The 21,277-nt window shown below is 40.5% G+C and overlaps 1 protein-coding gene across 5 annotated transcripts in view; it reads right to left on the reverse strand.

The window, feature by feature from the left end:
- myo5aa (myosin VAa) overlaps positions 1 to 21,277 on the reverse strand; it is a 63,006-nt gene that overhangs the window by 15,663 nt on the left and 26,066 nt on the right. For all 5 annotated transcript variants that reach the window (XM_080884687.1, XM_080884686.1, XM_080884684.1 and 2 more), the window contains exons 8-28: positions 16,772 to 16,879; positions 16,571 to 16,677; positions 15,658 to 15,923; positions 15,402 to 15,483; positions 14,976 to 15,116; positions 13,571 to 13,696; positions 11,617 to 11,700; positions 6,825 to 6,980; positions 6,394 to 6,491; positions 6,134 to 6,220; positions 5,407 to 5,515; positions 5,073 to 5,284; positions 4,832 to 4,988; positions 4,434 to 4,673; positions 4,079 to 4,327; positions 2,951 to 3,044; positions 2,703 to 2,851; positions 2,347 to 2,460; positions 1,994 to 2,128; positions 1,691 to 1,726; positions 1,330 to 1,557 (exon numbers count right to left, since the gene is read on the reverse strand). In XM_080884687.1, coding sequence (XP_080740813.1) covers positions 1,330 to 1,557; positions 1,691 to 1,726; positions 1,994 to 2,128; positions 2,347 to 2,460; positions 2,703 to 2,851; positions 2,951 to 3,044; positions 4,079 to 4,327; positions 4,434 to 4,673; positions 4,832 to 4,988; positions 5,073 to 5,284; positions 5,407 to 5,515; positions 6,134 to 6,220; positions 6,394 to 6,491; positions 6,825 to 6,980; positions 11,617 to 11,700; positions 13,571 to 13,696; positions 14,976 to 15,116; positions 15,402 to 15,483; positions 15,658 to 15,923; positions 16,571 to 16,677; positions 16,772 to 16,879 — 2,978 coding nt within the window. The remainder of the gene's footprint in view (positions 1 to 1,329; positions 1,558 to 1,690; positions 1,727 to 1,993; positions 2,129 to 2,346; positions 2,461 to 2,702; positions 2,852 to 2,950; positions 3,045 to 4,078; positions 4,328 to 4,433; positions 4,674 to 4,831; positions 4,989 to 5,072; positions 5,285 to 5,406; positions 5,516 to 6,133; positions 6,221 to 6,393; positions 6,492 to 6,824; positions 6,981 to 11,616; positions 11,701 to 13,570; positions 13,697 to 14,975; positions 15,117 to 15,401; positions 15,484 to 15,657; positions 15,924 to 16,570; positions 16,678 to 16,771; positions 16,880 to 21,277) is intronic.

A 21,277-nucleotide genomic window follows, 5' to 3' on the forward strand; every position in this document is an offset into this window, starting at 1 on the left:
CATTTAAATGATGCTCAAGTGGTACTAAAGGGCCTAAAGTGTGTCAAGAGAATATATTTCGCACACCACCACCAGCCTGAACTGTTGATACAAGGCACAATGGGTACATGCTTTCCTGTTATTTTGCACCAAATTCAGAATTTTCTGAACATAATTTCCTCTGGGATTAATAAAGTATTATACTTTATTAGGTATTAAAATAAAGTATAAAGTATTTTCACTAGTAAATTTGTGTATATCAGCTTAAAATTAAGCAGGCTGTCTTGACTATGTCTACACCCCTAAAGGCACTGAGCTGCTGTAATGTGGTCGGTTGGATATTTGATTAACAAGCAGTTAAACATCTTTGTACCTAACAAAGTGGCCATTGAGGGTCTATCCAATATTAAGCTACACTGATTCAGTTATCTTTAGCAAAGGATTTCTCACTTATTTTCAGATTCTTACCCACTTACTTAACTTTGTATTACAACATTTTATAACCGGTCATACTTGCTCCACACGGAAATATCAGTAACTTCTTTGACCTTTCTACTTTAGTCTTCAATTTAGGTTACAAATGTTCACACAGCTTCAAGAGAACGGGACTTAATGTGTTTCACTGAGTGTGTGAAAGCAGACAATGGCAGCGAGTCGCATCTCTTCATTCCAAAAAGTTAAACTAATGCAGAATAAAAGACAATAAAACACAACTGAATCAGGAAAGCAGTTGTTTTATGTTGTTTTTCATTGCTGATAGCGTCCTCGCTGAAAATGGAAACCAGAATAAATGCTGTAATTCTGTGTTTCACTGAGATGCCTGAGGATGTTTCATACACAGCACAGACCATGAAAAAACATGTCAAATACTCGTGGTTGATGCCATTTTTCAACTGTACCTTCTCATCCTGTGGGGAAGCATGAATGGAGGAGAGAAGGTGGAGACGGGGCAGTTAGGCACGATGGACAGGTTGAAGCATTGTCAATACGCAGTGTGAACAATGATTTTACCCCCAAAAAGAGTTCACGTGTCGAATAAATAAAGACTCGTTTTACGATCCTAAGCTCAATGAAGTTTTAGTTTTAAACACAACAAGAGTTATAACTTAAAATTAGAAAAAAATTCTTTGGGTCAATAGAGTTGACCCATTTTTTTGTTATCTGCTTACTAACAACAACAACAAACGCAGACAGAGATGAAAACACACAAATATGAGAAGGTGGATGTAAAAAAGCAGCATTTCATCCACCTTCACAGTTATGAGACCTTGTAAAACATGACAACATGCCAAACACATGTTTGTTTTTCTCTAATTGAATGTGAACAAAATAAAGAATATCAAGTGCTACCTTGTGGTGCATGGCCTCCTTCTGACTGACCAGCTGGGAGCGCAGGATTAGCACCTCCTCCTTGCGGACCTCCAGTTCCTCACAGGAGGCGTTGAGCTGTTCCAGGAGCACCTTGTAAGCTGGCGAGCCCGGAGCACCGGCGCCTGTAGCAGCGTTACCGAGCAGACTTTTCCTCATCTCCTCCAGGTCATGTTTCAGCTTCTTGTTCTCTGACTCGAGCTCCTGACGCTGAAAGATGAAGTTACAGTCAGAAATACGAGCAGAAAATTTGACTTTGTTTTCATTTGCTGTATAAGAAGCATTGATGATGTCATTCAGAGGAGTGAGTGGAGGTTAGGACACCTATGGTCATGTTACTTACCTTCAGGGACTCGTACTCCAGCTCAGCCCCACGAGCCTGAAACGAAAACACGTTTATATACTTTTAATCTGTAGTGATAATTATTCATGTAGATGATTTTGGTCTGAGTTGTATTTTTTTACCATAACCGTCAAATTTATTTTATAAGTATTGAGGAAGACCTGAACCTGAACAAGCTCTAATTATATTCTATATCATCTCAAATATCCATTATCTGACTGAACTGCTTGTTAACAGACCTTTCAACTTTTGGTTTTAGATCATCTGTTTTTCAGTGAGTGCAGTGAAAATGGGTGAAGGTACCATGGCACTAGCCCGCTGCAGCTGCTCCTCTCTGTTTTCCAGTTCGTTGCGCAGCAACTGCTTGTCTTGCTCCAGCTCTGTGACACGTTTCTGCAGCTTGAGAGTTAGCGAGGTGTCGATTCCTCGTGTCACATCCTGCATGTGAGAAGAACGATTACGAATGTGCCACATGAAACGTATTGAAATGCAAATGCTTAAAGCACATAAACATCAACTATAATAACATTTTCAAACACTAATATTAAACATCTCCTAACTTGTGTTCCAGTTAGGGTTATGCTTCACTTTAACTTTAATGATTTGTTTCCCTAATGGTTGAAACTCCATCTTCAGATCACAATTAATTTTCTTACTTCGCGGCCACGGGTACCATCTTCCAACTCGGCGTACTCGGAGTTGTACGTGTACTCTGATTCGTTGCTGCTGTGGGTAGAATCTGTTCTCCTGTGGCCAGGCTTCGAGACGTTCTGCAGACAAAAGAGGAAATAAGCCTTTTAATTTGAACAAGTATTGACTCGCACTCACTCTGCTGCGCTTGCAGATTAAAAGTGCAGTTAGGCACTGAACACTACCAAGCATCTGCCTTCCACAGAGTCTATGAAGAGTCAGTATTTCTGCTGTTCTCACCTTTTCTGGAAGCTTAACATTTAAACAAAGGTGTAGAAATGTGGCTCATTGCTCGCAGTACATGAGCAAATGTGTTGCTCACCGAAGAAAGAGCCATCTCCTCCTTGAGGTCGTCGTATTTCTCCTCGAGGCGAAGGTGTTCGCTCAGGAGATTCTGGTAGCGAGAACGCTCCTCGTTCAGGTCGGTCTCCAGCTGTTGAGTCTCCTCTGCTATCGCACGAGTCATTTTCTCTGAGGGGTAAAACATAAAGAACAAGTCGTTTCAAACTTTGCAAAGATGAAATTAACTGAGCTGTTGGATGTAACTTAAATGTATGCGGTGATGCGTACCTGTCATCTGCTGACTCTGTTCCTGAATCAACCGATTCAAGTCGTCCTTCTCTTTCTTCAGCAGCCCGTTCTGATGCTTCAGCTCTGCCACCATCTAAAAACACACAAATATGATCCTTACATCACAAATGATTAAACCTTTCTTACAGAACATACTGTGTGGGACACATTTGTTGCTGAGATTTTTTTTAAACTAGACTCTTAGATTTGTGAGAATAATCTCATGAAATGAAATGTAATGAGAGATGTTATGATAGCGCTGCAATGAGTCTGACTCGGTCTGTGCTGTTCTCCAATGTCTCTTTGCAACAGGGGAGTCAACTCAACTGTGTGCAGTGGTGTGGGTTATTTTTCTATCTAAAAGCAACATTTCCAACAATTACATCCCTTTAAACCTAAATCTATGTCCTGCAAAAAGCACATCAGTATTTTTGGAGGGATTTCACTCTAAGGGAAACTAAACATAAGTAAAAACAATAACAAAAATATGTATCTTTGATACAGTAGCTCAACCCGCTAACAGTACTTTGGCCTAATGAGCAAAAAGAAAATTAAAAATACGAAACTATCACAACTCTTTGGGTCTTCAGTCTAATAGCCTTCACTGGCAACAGTGTAAAGAAAGACAAAGCAATGTAAACTAGAGAAAACAACACACACACCAGCTGTCTCACTAAATCACTACTCTCCTGTGCTCACCTGCCCTGGGGCAATACCGCCCTCTGAGCCCACCATGTGCCCCTCTCCCCCCGGTTCGCTCTGGCTCCTGAATTGCCAATATGTGTAGTCAAGCAAAAAAGAACACACAGTTTTGTGATAAACATGATATATTTCTCCTGGAGACTACCGGGGACTTTACTTATTAGGGGTCACTGTTGATTCTAGCTTCAAACTAATAATGTGGATTTTTGAAGTAGTCTGAGAGACATGAGAAAGAGGAGGGGAAAGAGAGGCGGCGAAAAAAAAGTGATGTGATTAAATTCATCCGCAGCAAGCGAGCGTTCAGTATGCAACCAAAATATGTGGAAATTAATAAAGGAAGAGAAAGAAGTGAATGACAATGAAGAGAAATATGAAGATGCTAAATATTCATGGTGGACAGAGATGCGTCAGTGGCTCCTGTCTTACTTTCTCCATTTCGTCCCTGTAACTTTGTGCCCAGTCCTCGATGGTCTTCTTCTCCTGCTGCGTGGCACTCAGCTCCTTCTTCAGCCTCTCCAACTCCTCCAGCAGAGAGGACACCTGGTTGGCTTTGTTCTTGGCATCCTCCTCCACCCCGCGCAACCGGTTCAGCTCGCCGCGCATTCGCTCGCTCTCCACTGTGTAGGAACTCTCCAGGCCGACTAGCCTCTCGTTGACCAACCGGTTTTCCTTGCTCTGGGTGTACAGGATAAAAGTTAAGCTAAATAAAAACCCTCATAGAGAACAAAATAAATAAATAAATGAATAAATAAATAAATAACACGACAGGTCAACGTGTTACCTGCTCGTCGATCTTCCTCTGCAGCTGCATGATTTTGTTCTCCATGCCTTTGTTGAGCTTCTTAAAGTGTTCGACTGAGCGAGCCTCAATCTTCAGCTTCTTCAGCTCACGCTTGGCCCTCATCCTGCGGATGCAGCACTGCAGGTAGACGATGGCTTCCAGGCAGCGCTTGTACCAGCACCGGGCCAACCAGCCACGAATGTGCTTCTGAATGATTACCGCCTTATGCTCCCGCAACAGCTACAGCCACATACAAAGGCAGTGATAGAGAGGAAAAGAAATACGAGTACATTAAAGTGAATTTTAGAAAAATTACACTTCCTTCTGTCAACTGAAAACTGTGCAAACATAGAATAACAGAATATAATATTAAAAACAGGAGTGTTTTCATGACTCACCGCCTGATACTTCTGCCGGGCCATGTAAGCTCTGAGGATGGTTTGCATGGCCAGAGCGGCTGCCTGCTTCTGCTTGTAGCGTTTCCTCTCCACGTACATCCTCTGGTACTTCTGGATGATAGTGGCTGCCTGAGTGCGGCGCAAGAACTTGGCCAGGCTGAGGAGAAGCAAGAGTCAGGATTCAAATTCTGCACACCTCTAGTTTTTAGCTGGATAAAATGTTAAGTGCCACAGTTCTCACCAGCGGGCCTGGTATCCTCTGGTGAACCTTTGTATGGTAATGGCAGCACTGCGCTTGCGCAGGTACTTCTTGCGTGCCAACCAGCAGCGGATGGTTTTTTGGATGCGGATACAGGCGGCACGCAGCTTGTCTGCCCTCAGTTTCTCCAAGTAAGCCACCTGACCGGCTCTGAAGAAGATCTTAGTCTTGCCAAACTGATATTTATCCTGATCCTGAGGGACAAAAGAAGCAGTGATCAGAGGTGAAACGAACTCAGTCATGATTTAAAAGTTGTTTTAATCTGTTGTTTTATAACACAGAACTGTAAAATGAAGCAAGGGACCAACTATCTGACCTGCACTAATTTCTCCAGAACGTTCTTGCAGGTCAACTTTTTGTCAGCGAGGACGTCCTTCTGCTTCATCAGCACTCGGTAACGGCTGAAGAACTCCTGATACGTCCATCTGACAAACAAACACAGACGCTTACAATCTGATCCTTTCAATTTATCAAATTTTCCTCTGAAATACTTTAAACACCAAAAGCTGGAAAGATTCAAGTATTTGGAGTTTTGGACGGCAGACTCTTTGATCTAAGAAGTTATTTTGAATTTTTTTTTTTGCATTGAGCATCACATTGAGGGAGATGGTACTAAACTGTCTACATTTTCATATGTAAAACAATTTATTCAGTAGTGCTGGGTGTGTGACGTTTTGCTGTTCGTTGTATAGTCGTCTCTTTACTTTAAAATGTATTTAATACACTATGTTTTGGTTTTGATTTGGCTTTTCAACCTTTATTATTACCTCTACACGTCTCCTGGATTTTCTGGGGAAAGTAAGAACTGTGCACATACTGGGGAAGCTCACGGTGAGATGAGCAGTGACAGCATTTTTGAGCCTCTTCACCGTGTCTATGTCTATTTGAGTGAGTTAATCCAGTACTCATCACTTCAGCTGATCCAACTGCTTGCACTGGCCTTCTGCTATGCAAATGTTATATTTCTTCTATATGAACACACATTAAATAATTAGACGTTTACAGTGTGAGCCAGTCACAGTGTTGCTGGGGTGCATCAGTACCTCGATGGGAAGCCTGCAGCAGAGATCCGGATGGTTTCCAGGACGCCGCAGGCTCTGAGCTGCTGCACCGCACGTTTGGGATCAAACCTGCCGATATCGAATAACCACAGCCAATGTGAATCATGTATACACAGTTTTGTACAATAAAACACTGCATAAACACGCAGTGTTACTGGTGTCTAAAATGTAAACAGAGAACTTGAAAAAGAGATAAATCTTCCTACAAAAACAGCAGATTATAAAACAACGCTGGAACTCACGAGAAGGCCAACTTGAAGTCATTGGGTTTGATACAGCGTACGTAGTGAGGAGTGGTCGCGTTCAAAGTGTCCATCAGCTTTTGTAGAGAGTTACGAAACTACAAGAGAGGATCACCATCATCATCATGACCTAAATCCCTTTTGTAAAATTAAGATGAAAGTCTTTAAAGTTCATTGAGTCACAATTAACAGGCTTCAGATTTCCCAAAATAAACTCATAAGAAAGATAAAATACTGGCAACTGCTTGTGCTTCGCCTCCGTCTCCTAGTAGATACGTCTATGATAACAACTTGAAACTCTTACGTCACCTCGTTCTGGAGTTATCGCAGTCACAAACTTACGTGTCCACGCCTAATGCCCACAGACACCCACATAAAAACCACACAGAGTGTCTAAGTTACACAAGTCCAGCTAAGAGTGAGACAGGCACCTGACAGCCGACAGTCTTCTTGTGCTCTTTGCTGCTCGTGTCCCGGCTCTTGTCGGGTTTGATGCTGAGACGGGTGCGGCCCCCGGTTCCCTGGACCTGACCAGTGGGGCTGGTTGCCTTTTCCTCGTCCTGGAACAGCTCCACCAGCAGGTTAAACTAAAAACAACAGCCCACTCATAGTTACCAGCTGATAGCGACATGAATCCTAAACGATAAGATGCATCTCTGCTGCTGCCATATTGCTCAGGGATTCTGATTACTGGTTGTGATGTGGTTTTATAAACAATACCACGCTTTTCTGCTGCTTTTCAATGTCCCAGTGGAAATAATAAATAAATAAATAAATAAAAACACAGATAATAAAGGTTGAACATGTGAGAACTTATCTTACCGTCTGAAATCTTACTGTCCCCAATATGTTTAATTTAATATATCACAATATGCAATCCTTCTTTTTAGATGACTTAAAGTTCATAAACAAAGGCTTATATCTAACATAAGCATTTGGGTCATTCTAATTTAGCAGTGTCCAATATTGTAAACGCACGTCTACTATTTAAAACAAACCAAACAGCCTCTGCCTTTGCCTCCATAGACAAACGTACTTTAGGAGGTCCAGCTGCCCCTGAGGAACACGGTGCCTGCAATGATGCATCATTCCTACATTTGTGCATGGCATCACACACTGCAGATAATTCTGACTTACTGATATTTCATTTTGTTTCAGTAATTAGGCTTTAGTTCAACTCCTACAAATCACAAATGATTTTTTTTATGCCGCCATGCGTTCTGATTTTTCTTACTTACCGTGCAGTGCATACTGGCTTACAAAGCAGGACAGCAGCTCTATTTTTGCGACACTGAAAACCATCACTATGAGCACTTACTGTAAAACCGAAAAATGTTTGGACACTGTGTTTGCAAATCTCATAAACCCATATTTTACTAACAACAGAACATATCAAACGTATCAAGTGTTTAGATATCTGAGAGATTTTACTATATCGTGAAAAAACATTGGCTCATTTTGAATTTGATGGCAGCAACACGTCTATAAAAGGTTGGAAGCGGTGCAGCAAAAGGCCGTTAAGTAAAGTGGTGCTAAAAAGAAACAGCTGGAGGATAATAACAATCAGGTTAACTGGCATCAGATCAGCAACGCGGTTAGGTATTTAACAAAATGAGCATCTTAGAGAGGCAGTGATTCTCAGAAGTAAGAGCGGCCAAAGGCTCACCACTCTACAAAAAAATGCTTCTACAAATTCTGGAAGAATTTCAGAATAATGGTCCCCAACATAAGATACTGAATATCTCAACATCTACAGTACATAATATCAAGTAATTCAGAGAATCTGAAGAAATCACAAGGGACAAAGCCAGAAATATCAATACTGGATGCTTATGGCGGCACTGCATTAAAATCATGCATGATTCTCTCACGAAATCAATGCATGGGCTCGGGAACACATCCAGAAATCTGTCTGCGATATCCATAAAGCTCCATAATGCAAAGAAGGAGCTGTATGTGAACACGATCCATAAAGTCCACCGTCTTCTTTGGGCCGAAGCTAATTTGAAATGGGCTGAGGCAAAGTGGAAAACTGGTCTGCGGTCCGAACTAAAAAGGAGACGTGCCATCTTACTTATTCAGCACCCCCTGATAATATGAAGGTGCGGTACAGCCAGTGAAATTAGCAGCTTGCACATGTGGAAAGGCACCATCAGTGCTGAAAGGTTTATACACATTTTAGAGCAACATATGCTCCCATGCAGATGATATCTTTTTCAGGGAAGGCCTTGCATATTTTATGCTAAACCACATATTACAGTTATTACAACAGCATGGCTTCGTAGTAGAAGAGTCCTGGTGCTGAACTGGCCTGGCTGCAGTGCAGAGCTTTCACCAACTGAAAACACTTTGAGCATTATTAAGTGTAAAATACACCAAAGAAGACCCTGGACTCGCAGACGCTTACAGACCGTTGTGGTAAACTTTGTTTTTTTCTTATACTGGCACATTTGATATGTTTTGGCTGATTAAAAAATGGGTTTATGAGATTTGCAAATGATTACATTCACTTTTTATTTATGACTTTTTTTGGAATTGAACTTGTATGTTTTCAATTTACAAATGCAGTGTGGAGACATCAGAGTGAGTTAATTAATTAAAACTTCTACGGACAAAACAACCAAAACAAAACAGCTCGAACGCAGTTTGAGAGTTTAAGTAGAAGAGCGAAAAGATTGGTTGATTTGTTAATAAGTTTTGTTAAATTCAGTCACAGTCAGAGTTGTTACAATGCTTTACAAACAAATGTAATTAAAAGGTTAAGTTTTGTCATATATGACAGTATGCAGTGGCCATATATGAGTGTACGGCATCATTATGCCATGAAATAATATCACAAACATGTCATGTTCCATATGACATGAAGGTTATATGAGAAGGATGCTGTGTTATGTGTCGCTGCAGTGCCATGCTGCTTCTAACTAGCATCATTAAGCAGGACAGCCACATCCACAAAGGCTTTACGTGCTGCTCGCTCTCAGATAAAAATACTTTCCTTCCTTCATCCCTTTATTTTCAATGTTGAATCCCCCCTTTTAGTGCTTTCCATGCAGCAAACAAAGGCATACACAAAACTCAAATCTCCTCAGTGCTGTTAGAGTGTATTAACTCACAGACAGAGACAAAGAAGGAGGAAAGTCAAAGGAAAAAGCTAAAGCTAAATGAAGAGCTACAGGCAGACTAGCGTTGTAAGAACGCTTGTGTTTACCTTCTGCTGGCAGTGAAGGTTGTCATGATGAGGACAGAACCAAACATACATGGACAACATATGGAGACACAATTACAAAAAAACAAAAAACAAAAAAAAACCCCACAATGAAAGGTTAAAAAGGAAAGCCAAATGTCAAAAAATCCTAAAGGTCAGTTTCTAAATCACGATCTTCCCCCATCCAAAGCAATCACACACAATTATGATTCAAATGAAAAGGAAAAGAAAACCAGGAAGACAAATGAAGCTGAAATGGATGGAAGGAACCGTGATTTAAAAAACAAACAAAACGAAAACATTTTCATTGACATCCAGCAGACATGCAGTATAAAACACATCTGTGGTTGAAAGGTGGCTGCATTCAGACCCAATTCCTGCAAAGACATCTCATTTGGGTTGCTTGGAAAATGAAAGTTTAAGAGATGACACCTTTTAAAAAAATTGCAAACAAATGTAACGTGAAACTGGCTTCCCCATCACAGTGAGAAAGAAGAAAAAGTGACGTTTTCCCAAACGCTGCTTATCTGATGCTGTGCGCACACGTTTCTCAACTGTTCTCAACCGTTTGTTGTAGAACAACATCCAATTTTTGAATTCATTAATTTTTTTTAATCAAAACTTTGTCAATACCGACAAAACAATAAAAATAGAGAGTAAGACACAGGCCATAATAATTTAGGAATTTATGCTTAAGAGTTGAAGAGCCTGAAATCTTCTGAAAGATTGGAGAGGAGATGGCATTCAGTGTGCCGGAGTGCATTTCTGGATGAGAGACCTAAAGCAGAAATGCAGATTCTTCAGAGTCTTTATGATACTTTATCTGTTAATGCGTTAAACTACACAAACAACTAGCAGCTAAATGTTTATGAATCACTTCAGTTTTACTGGCTGTTGAGGGCTGGTTTAAGAGCTGGTTTTAGACGCAGATACAGACAATATTACAGATGAATAGAAGGCTGTTCCTTAGTTAATTGCAATATTATAAATATGTATTACCGTATTATTCATATTAAGTATTAGCTCAGTAAAAACAAACACGCACACACAGAAACATTAAGAATGATGGGATAAGCTTGGCAGAGAACCTTAATTTGACTAAATCTCATTAAAAGGTAAACCCCAATTGCTTTAATGCCTCTGATTTCCATTGCAACTATAAGAATACACATCTGTGTGTGAGAGTGAAAAGGTCTTGTTAGATGTTAGAGCGGACTATATCTATATTTCAACCCTTACCCACTTCTGGCTTTGCTGAAAAGGTCTATAAAGGAACAGCCGAAGGTCACTGTGAGAATTTTAAACAAACACACTTCAATAAAGTCTGCGTGTGTGTTTCTGTGCGTACGTGTGTGTGTGTGTGTGTGTGTGTGTGTAGCCAAAACAGCGAAGAGGATTTAAAGGCTTAGGCCCCTTTTAACCCAACAGGGTTTTACACAGTGATCTCCAGCCAAGACCAAAACACGCACACACACAAACACACACGTGACGTTAATTCAGCTGCGATCTAACTAACTTGGACTTGCAGCTATGTGTGTAGAAAAACTGGGTCTCTGAGTACTGCTGCATATATAAGGTTTTGTGATCTACTATAACATATACTTACATTTAACTGAAGTCCTTAACTCAGGTATAAAGTTGCAGAAAGGTCTTTCATGTGTCAAACTTGAATCTATCCTGCATTCAGGATAAATGTGTGGCACACATTTAGCTTTTTTGTGCCACATGCAAGTAAAAACCTACACAACTGAGAATTTATCTCTGCTAGTGTCACTATCCTCTTCACCAGTAGAGGGCGCTGTTCCCCGTATACTTTAAGTTGAACAGCATGTTTGGCCAATAAACAACTTTCTATTTTTTCCACACAGAGACCAGGTGGCACATCTCTGCAGGAGCAGCAGACGTACATGTCAGTGGATGCTTCACAGTTCTTGAAGTCCAATGTGTTTTAAAGGCTTACATTTGGCTGATTACATACAACAAAACATATTTTCATTGTTGGTGTTTGTGCGTCTCACCTTGCTGGCTTTCATCACATTGATTTGCTCTTCATTCACCGTGTCCTTGTTCTTTTCCAGGAAGCCGTCACACTGGTACTCCACCTGCCCAACGACACAGCAAAGCTTGTGTTACACTTAGGACGAGCGGGTGCCCCACTTTATGTGGCACTGCACAGCATTTCCAACCCACATACTGAGAAAATGGTCCAGTTTACAAAACTCAGCACACATAGAGGACACCTTTAATGAACGGTTGTAAGGGAAGCAGGGAAGGCTGCATCATGGGTCAAGTGCAAGTCAACAAGTCACAGTCTTTTACTGCTTAAGTGGCGCTCAACAGGGAAACTGAGCTATTCAGTTAATCATCATGAATGACACTAGCATCAATAAATAGAAATAGAACAAAAAAGCTATTAAAATGTACATGTGAGTGGGTGAAGCTGATGGAAAGACATTCTCAAAATTTTCAGCCTTTAATTATTTTTGCTTTAATAGATTTTTTCTATATATTATTGTTTTTGAATGCGGTGAGAATAATGACATGGAGTAACAGTGTACATGTGTGTCTGACAAGAAACGGGTAGCTCAAAAAAAGATATTAAAAGACACAGATGATTACCATAAGCTAAGAGTTTTATAATACAGGGAGCGAGGAGTATCTGGATACAATGATGTGCATTTGTCCTTTACATGCCAGAAATCAAACCTATAGTTTGCATTGTTTGTAATTTTGTCTACTATTTAATCACTCGTGTCAACATCTCAAATCACTTGTCAGCATTAGTCTTGTGTTCCTCGTTGACTTACACAATGCACTAAGTTTATCAAATCAAATGTATTTGTATAGCACTGTTCAAACACAAGGCAATGCTTTACAGAGGGAAGAAAAGAGAAGGAGAGAGAAGGAAAAAAATCATGCAAGACATAAATGTACTGAAGAAGCACTCCAAACTTATTCATTTTATTTTGGTTTGCTATGATTCTGGGAGCGACATAGGTGACCTCTTCCTGGTGACGCGAGAGTTCCACATGTTTTGTAAAGTATGTTTGAAGTGTAATGTCGTCGGAGATCATTTAGTGCTTAGTGAAATTTTTTTAAATCTGTCTTAGGAGACGCATAAAGTTTTTCTGTATATGCTTTAGAGAGGAATATTTTAATTTTTGTTGTTTTTTTTTAAATGGTAATAGACTTTGTCTGGTCTGTTGAAAATGCGTTGTTCCACAATTATTCTGGCCTGATTTAAAAATGTAACCATTTTTTTAGAACCTCTTTTAGAAACTCCAGCTATACAGACTTATTCAAGCTCTATGATCATGTGGTGACACTGATATGTAGAGTTGTGTGTCATAATTATGGTAAGAGATTTTATAATATCTAATAATTATTATAAAATTATTTTATTTGTTGGATCTGTTCAGCCCGAGTTACTCCTGTAAGAACTTAAGCTATAGGATGTATTTTTCCTCTTGGTAATGAGTCAAACTGAACTACAGTGAAAGCACATTTCATCTAATACAAAAAGTATAAATATTGGAAATCCTTAGACTTATATGGCTCTAGGTATCCTAATATAACATCATTTGGTCTTTTAATCCGCTTTCTCAGTAACCTTATAGTGAAGCTGTAAAAACAGAAATGAAAATTAATGCTTTGTCACACAGCATCTCAGAGGACAAAAAAAAATTATTATTACACCACTACACGAACATGTCATTGCTAAAATGCTCATTTACGTTAGAGCACCGATAATTTTTTATTATTATTTTTTTTTTAAATAGTCCATCTTCCTACCCTAAAAATACCTCACACGTGCAGTTAATCTGTTCCCTCATGCTGTTAAATCTTTTAAATCAACCTTTTTAAATGTACACAAACACTTATGATACAAAAAAAAAGAAAAAAGAAAAAGAAATGTAACAACCTAATATGTAACAGTGTGGAAACACAAAGCATACAGTCTGACAGACCCACCTTGTCTGCAAAATGTTGGATGATGAAGGCGCGGTTGGACATGCGAGGCTTCTCAAACAGGGAACAAGTCTTTAGGTGGGTGTTGTACAGCTTTTGAGCCCATGAGTCATCCGAACCTTTAGGCATCTGTTACAGAAAAAAAGAAACCATGAATAATGCATTTTCATCTTTTCAGAAATTACAATGTTTATTTCAGTTGTTTGATTGAACTTTTTCTTGTCATTCATTGCATACTGACAAACATACGTCCTTGCCATAATGTGAGAAATGCGTTCCCACCTCAAATGTCAACAACCTGTAAAATGACCTTGCAGAGTTTGAGAGCGACAGAGAGATAAGCTCAACAGACACAGGACAAGAAACTAGAGCCTTTAATATCACAGCTGCCACAGCATTAACTAAAACAAAGCTCAATTCTGTTTATTTCATACACGCTCAATATTTCATTCCAGTCTTACTAACATGAATGAACATAAACTAAAAACAACCTCACGTCCGCCTCTTGTTTAGTTTCACAGTGAGAAAGAAGAAAAAGAGAGCTGTGGTTAATATTTAGCTTTGGGTTTCTCAGTTTTAGGTATTGGTGACTTTAGCCTTGTGTGTGGTGGGAGGCAATGACAAGCTGCAGGCTGACGTCAAAAAATGGAAAGCAGAATGTGGGTGTGAATGAAGAAACCCACAGGCCTCTGCTTAACATGCAGCACAGGCTCAGTTTACTTTATTTTGCTTGTTTATATTCATGAGAAAGTTTATGTAAGTAACTTATGTAATGTAATTCCTTTCTTTTTCTTTAAAGATATGTAGTTGGAGAAAGTCGGTTCTTAAAAACTTTTGCATGAAGAGCAAACTGCTCAAATAGAAGACAAACGTGAAGAATGATGCAACCTAAGCAACAGAATCGCTGACCGTGATATAACTGATCTGAAATACACCGGTGAAGTAATCAATCGGTGTAGTAAACAAGATTGATCGCCTTGTAAAAATGAAACGCTCTGCTGGGAAAACTGCTGTTAAAGTAACATGTAGCACCAACCACAGCATTGCTGTATTAGGATGATGCACAAGCCAGTCCACAGAAACTGCTCGGGAACACAACAATTACCCTGTATTCACCCACGCAGTGCTAATCTAGAACCAGTGCCATGCATTTCTACAAATAAAACACTGACACCTGTACAAACTAGCACCAGCATGGGACCACAGAATTGCTAGGTTCAGAGTTCAGTGGCTAAGGGAGGGATTATCATCAGACCTAGCCCACAGATTCAACTCCCATGATTTACTTCTCACAGAACTAGCAGGAACTCTACAAATCGAATTAGCTCGAACCTAAGAAACTGCAACCAAGTATTTCAATGTTGTGCCCGTTCTGCATACACTATTTGTCGGGTAAAATAAGACATACCCTGCACTCCTCGTCCAACAGGTCCAGGATGCCCATCTTAGCTTCTATGAGGTTGATGCACGGCTGATTGTCATAGAAGTCGATCAGAGTCCAGGGGATCTGCTCCTTCATGTACTCCTCCTGCTCCAGTTTGAACACATGCTGTGCAGACAGAAACACACAGTTAGGTATTTAACTTTATTAGTATTTACAACCTTTAAATATAAGGAGTGGCCTAACAAGAGTTATGCTGCTCTTTATAAATTATTTACATTGATTTTTTTCATGTAAATTGTCCATTATTTAGTTCTATTTTTAAACTCTGAGGTTTTTCATGGAATTTGCATATTTTGTTCAGAACCACCACTGACATGCTTTTGAAGTTTGTGAACTGCCACGTTTTGATTGAGGGCAGCTATTGATCGTTTGCTTTTTGCTGCTGCTTACCATGTTGAACTGTTGCTGCAGCTTCTCATTAGCGTAGTTGATACAGAACTGCTCAAAGCTGTTGATTTCAAATGTCTCAAACCTTGTGAAGAACAAGAGTGATGTTAATGACCTGAAACACACTTTTTCACTGCTGTGTTTTAATTTGATGAGCAAACTCAGACAAATCCAGCGAAAGAATGATGCTAAAAAGCTCAGACTGATTAGCTACCCCTTTGTAACTACTACATACTTTGAAAGTACTACACAGACATACCCGTAGATGTCGAGGACTCCGATGAAGGAGTGCTGTTTAACATTTGTCACCAGAGCCTTGTTGACGTGCTCCACAATCCAGTTGAAGAGCTTGGCGTAGATATGTTTGGACAGGGCATCACGGGCATTCGTGGCCTGCAGACGAGGGAGGGGCTTGATATACGTCTCTGTGGCCGTCTTCAGCTTCCTGTGGCACAGCCACTGGGACATATCCTGGTAGGTCACGCCCACCAGCTCGCAAAACGCCATCAGGTGACGGTTGTTGGGCTACATCAGAAAGAAGAAGTTTTTATCTCCACTATCCAACACAAAAGTGATCCATCTATGATGTGGCTCCACATCACAGATGGATATGATGTGGGGCCACTAAATGCATCTTTAGGGAGGAATAAGTGGGGAAAAAAGTGGCTTTTATTAAAAAATTCTAAAACAAAAGAACAAATAGATCCCAGTGGAATTAATCCAAACAACTAAAGCTGCAGCCTCATTTCTGCCTCTACCTATTTACTAATTTTAAAGCTTCTTAGCTTGTAAGCACGTGATAGGCTCATGAATACGCAAACTGTGAATACAAGGTACCTACAGGTATAAGCAAGCAAGCTTTTGAAAAACCCCTAAAATTGAAATTCAGAACAAACTGGCTGGCATTACCATGTTCAGAGTTCCTACCGGGGGATTTAAAGCACAAGTATGAAGGATTCTTCTGTTTTCAAGGCATTTTTTAAGGAATGACCTACATCATTAAGTTTGATCAGGGATGCAAAACTCATTTTACATCAAGGGCCACATACAGTCCACTTTGATCTAAAGTGGAGCTGAACTGAGAAAGTCCCTCCTAATTACGACACTTATTTATGCAACAGCCCAGTGATACACTCCCCCTTTTCTTTATGCAGTATGAAGAGTATCCTCACAGGAATAACGCTGCTGTCTGCATCTCTGTCCTTAATCTCCACATTTCCCAGATGAAGAATGGCAGCCAAAACCTGGAACAAACCCATCTGATAGGACTCATTAATACCTGCAGAGGACACACAAACACATCCCTAGGTTTTTACTTCCATTTTTTCCATACAGATTTCAACCTGCGTGTATTTTTTAGGTGTGTGAGTTACCCAGCAAGGAAAAAGCATTGCGTGTGGTGCAAAGCTCCTTGGTGTCATCCACTCCGTCGATAACGGGGCTGCGGCCCTGCCTCGTGTACAGGAAGTCATTTGCACTGCCTGAATAGAGACACAGAGGGGCAAACATGGAACAGTGAGTCTTACATTGTGCTACTTGGACACGTGTGCTACTAAAACCTCAGCCACTAACTAGGAAGGTGTGTATTACAATCATATGCTGCAACATTGTGTCCAGAATGAACTCAACGTGCAACCTTGCAACTAACCAGAGCTGCAATCCTGGTTTGCTGAACTGAAGGATCAAATAAAACAAGGACACAAAATTGTGGTCATCAAACGAATCTCATGGTCAGATTTCAGAAGATTTTCTACAGGCCCTACTACTTCTACTTTCTAAAGGCCCTGGTCTCTATTTAAGGTAATACGTCATATTCTGCTGAGCTGAAGTTTTCTGTTTTTGTTTCATTGTTATTAACAACTTATTCACTGTATCTTCCTGAGTTTAGGTAGAAATGATCATAATCTGTTTTTATTCTGTGACACTGACTCACTCAGAGTGATGCTGGGTGTTTGTTCACTGTCAGCTCAGGAGACTGATAACGTGGAAAACTCTCAGTTCTCATAAATAAACAAAATCAAGAACGCTTCTTCTGCGTATGAGCCCAACTTTCTTACAATCGGTTTCTTTATACACACTTAACACCGAATTAGGGCATGGTCTGTTGCCTGGCAACAAGAGTCAGTGACATGACTGTGACAACCACTCCATTAACTGAGCCAGGAAGTTAGCAGGAGAGGAAAAGACAGCAGCTGCGTGTGTGTGTGTGTGTGTGTGTGTGTGTGTGTGTGTGTGTGTGTGTGTGTGTGTGTGTGTGTGTGTGTGTGTAGGAGATAGAAAGAGTGCCAAGTGAGTGGCAGTAAATGGCGGTGCCAGCAGAGAGTGTGTGTCCATGACTAGGATGAGCAGGTGCAGGTCCACAGTGGGAGCGCTCTATAAGGGAGCCTGATGAACCAGAGAATCAATGAGTCACAGTTCAGTTCCTACAGCAGGAACTTTGCCTGATGCATCTAAGCTGATATCTTACTAATAATTTAGAGAAATCTCTGACTGTCCATCTATGTGTGTTTCACTCATCTCATCAACTGCTTGTCCAATCATACTAGTGCCAGACCATTACACTAACCTGAACCTATATATATCTAAACGAGATCTAGATCTTTGGGCAGGATGCTTTGCATTTGTCGTTTCATTTTTTTTTTAATGCTCTAAAACACATAAAAATCAAGAAGCAATTTCAATCTAAGCCTAATTTTTATTGCTCATTACAAAGTCAGTGACTTCTTGAGCCAATGGATTTCACCGTTCTGGCATACTGTCTACAGCAAGAGTGACTCACAAGCCGAAAAAATAAATACACTTGGGAAAGGAAATTCCCCCTGTCTGTTAAGTCATTTTAATGAAATGCTTTCACTTTACAGCATAAAGTGAAAGTCTAACCATTATGTTCCATTTGTGGGTAAGTTTCATTCACAAAAATATAACAGACGAATGAGGAAGGAAGTTAGTTCTAGTTACAGCTGGTCTTTCGTAGCCTTAAACAAAAAACAAAAAACAAAAAAACCCATAACCTTTCAGCATATTGTAAATTATGCACTTGCCTCCTCTTGCCTCGTTTTTAAATGATGACTTTGTCTAACATAAGATCTTTTTTAGGCATCATCAGATTACGAGTAGAATGTAGTATATGTGCTGAAAGGGTCAGAGGAGGAAGTGAGTAGTCTGGGGTTGAATCCCAGCTGTGTACGCACGTGCTCATCTGGTGATCGGTGCTTAGAACAGGGAGCGTTTTTTTTGCCTCTCCTAGTTTTCTGTTCTGTAACATATTTACAGGAGTCCGATGCCACCACCAGCATGACTCATATTAGAGGTCTGGACTGCTTGTGAAATCTATTTGCACCTAAAATTGAAGTGAAAAAGAAAAAGATCACTCTTATGTGGCACTTAATGTTTTTTTTCATGAGGTCTAAACAAGTAACAACCTCTGGGGCTGGAAAAAAAAAATAAAAATAGCACTGAAGCGTTGAAGTGCCATAAACTGCATTTCCTCTGCTTCCTCCACTTCAAGGCTGCTTTAAAAAGTGAGTTTATCCCCACAGACGTCCATATTAAATTGCCCCACATTAAAGCATTTAAAAACATGCTTACACCCTGGTACGAAAACAGTTGCGGTCTCTATGGATAGTCTCCACCTTCAGCGAGCGATTTATTTATTTATTTATATTTAATTAAGAGGTGTGGCCACTTTGATTGGCAAATGTACAACACAAGACTCCTGTATCCCCTGGCTGTCTTCTAGGCCTCAGCTGTGCTGGCTGAACAGTGGACTGGATTTCTCTTCTCTGTTTGTGCTATTGGTGCCTTTTGGGGCTTTTAATGGCACAGTCTGTCTAATAATACGGTTTGATTTGTGATACAGACCATCCAAGAAGTTTGTGTTTCCATTTTGGTGAAATTCTTGTTTTTTTAATACTCTATTGCTTGGCACTACTTTGCATATATTTATGTGACTGCATGCAGTTCATGCAGCTCATGAGCTTGCTAATCAAGCTAGCTAGCATTAGCTCGCAAATTAGCACTCTAACCTCTTGTCTAAATTAGGAACCTTCTGGCTTTAAAAACACTGACATTGTTAAATGCTGATGTTGAGGCTCCAAAATGTATAGTGCAAACCAACAGCTTTCTATACTTCTTGGCCTGTATACATCCATCTTTCATACAGGTCATTGGTTTGGCGCTCTCAAAATGAGTGAGACCATGATGGCAACTTTTATAAAGTCTGAACCTCTAAAGCATTTCATTAATAGCCATGTGTGTTCAGGTGCTGCAAATGAATTTAGCACTTCTACAGCTAGAGCTTTTGTATTTAATTCCATTGTCAGTATACAGTGGGGCAAAAAAGTATTTAGTCAGCCACCGATTGTGCAAGTTCCCCCACTTAAAATGATGACAGAGGTCAGTAATTTGCACCAGAGGTACACTTCAACTGTGAGAGACAGAATGTGAAAAAAAAATCCATGAATTCACATGGTAGGATTTGTAAAGAATTTATTCGTAAATCAGGGTGGAAAATAAGTATTTGGTCACCTCAAACAAGGAAAATCTCTGGCTCTCACAGACCTGTAACGTCTTCTGGAAGAAGCTTTTCTGTCCCCCACTCGTTACCTGTATGAATGGCACCTGTTTGAACTCATCATCTGTATAAAAGACACCTGTCCACAGCCTCAAACAGTCAGACTCCAAACTCCGCCATGGCCAAGACCAAAGAGCTTTCGAAGGACACCAGGAAAAGTTTTGTAGACCTGCACCAGACTGGGAAGAGTGAATCTACAATAGGCAAGCAGCTTGGTGTGAAAAAATCAACTGTGGGAGCAATCATCAGAAAATGGAAGACATACAAGACCACTGATAATCTCCCTCGATCTGGGGCTCCACGCAAGATCTCACCCCGTGGGGTCAAAATGATCATGAGAACGGTGAGCAAAGATCCCAGAACCACACGGGGGGACCTGGTGAATGACCTGCAGAGAGCTGGGACCAAAGTAACAAAGGTCACCATCAGTAACACACTACAACGGCAGGGAATCAAATCCCGCAGTGCCAGACGTGTTCCGCTGCTGAAGCCAGTGCATGTCCAGGCCCGTCTGAAGTTTGCCAGAGAGCACATGGATGATACAGCAGAGGATTGGGAGAATGTCATGTGGTCAGATGAAACCAAAGTAGAACTTTTTGGTATAAACTCAACTCGTCGTGTTTGGAGGAAGAAGAATACTGAGTTGCATCCCAAGAACACCATACCTACTGTGAAGCATGGGGGTGGAAACATCATGCTATGGGGCTGTTTTTCTGCCAAGGGGACAGGACGACTGATCCGTGTTAAGGACAGAATGAATGGGGCCATGTATCGTGAGATTTTGAGCCAAAACCTCCTTCCATCAGTGAGAACTCTGAAGATGAAACGAGGCTGGGTCTTCCAACATGACAATGATCCAAAACACACCGCCCGGGCAACAAAGGAGTGGCTCCGTAAGAAGCATTTGAAAGTCCTGGAGTGGCCTAGCCAGTCTCCAGACCTCAACCCCATAGAAAATCTGTGGCGGGAGTTGAAAGTCCGTGTTGCTCGGCGACAGCCCCAAAACATCACTGCTCTCAAGAAGATCTGCATGGAGGAATGGGCCAAAATACCAGCTACTGTGTGTGCAAACCTGGTAAAGACCTATAGTAAACGTTTGACCTCTGTTATTGCCAACAAAGGTTATGTTACAAAGTATTGAGTTGTATTTTTGTTATTGACCAAATACTTATTTTCCACCCTGATTTACGAATAAATTCTTTACAAATCCTACCATGTGGATTCATGGATTTTTTTTTTCACATTCTGTCTCTCACAGTTGAAGTGTACCTCTGGTGCAAATTACTGACCTCTGTCATCATTTTAG

Source organism: Rhamphochromis sp. 'chilingali' (assembly GCF_963969265.1).
Source record: "Rhamphochromis sp. 'chilingali' genome assembly, chromosome: 6".
NCBI classification, from domain to species: domain Eukaryota; kingdom Metazoa; phylum Chordata; class Actinopteri; order Cichliformes; family Cichlidae; genus Rhamphochromis; species Rhamphochromis sp. 'chilingali'.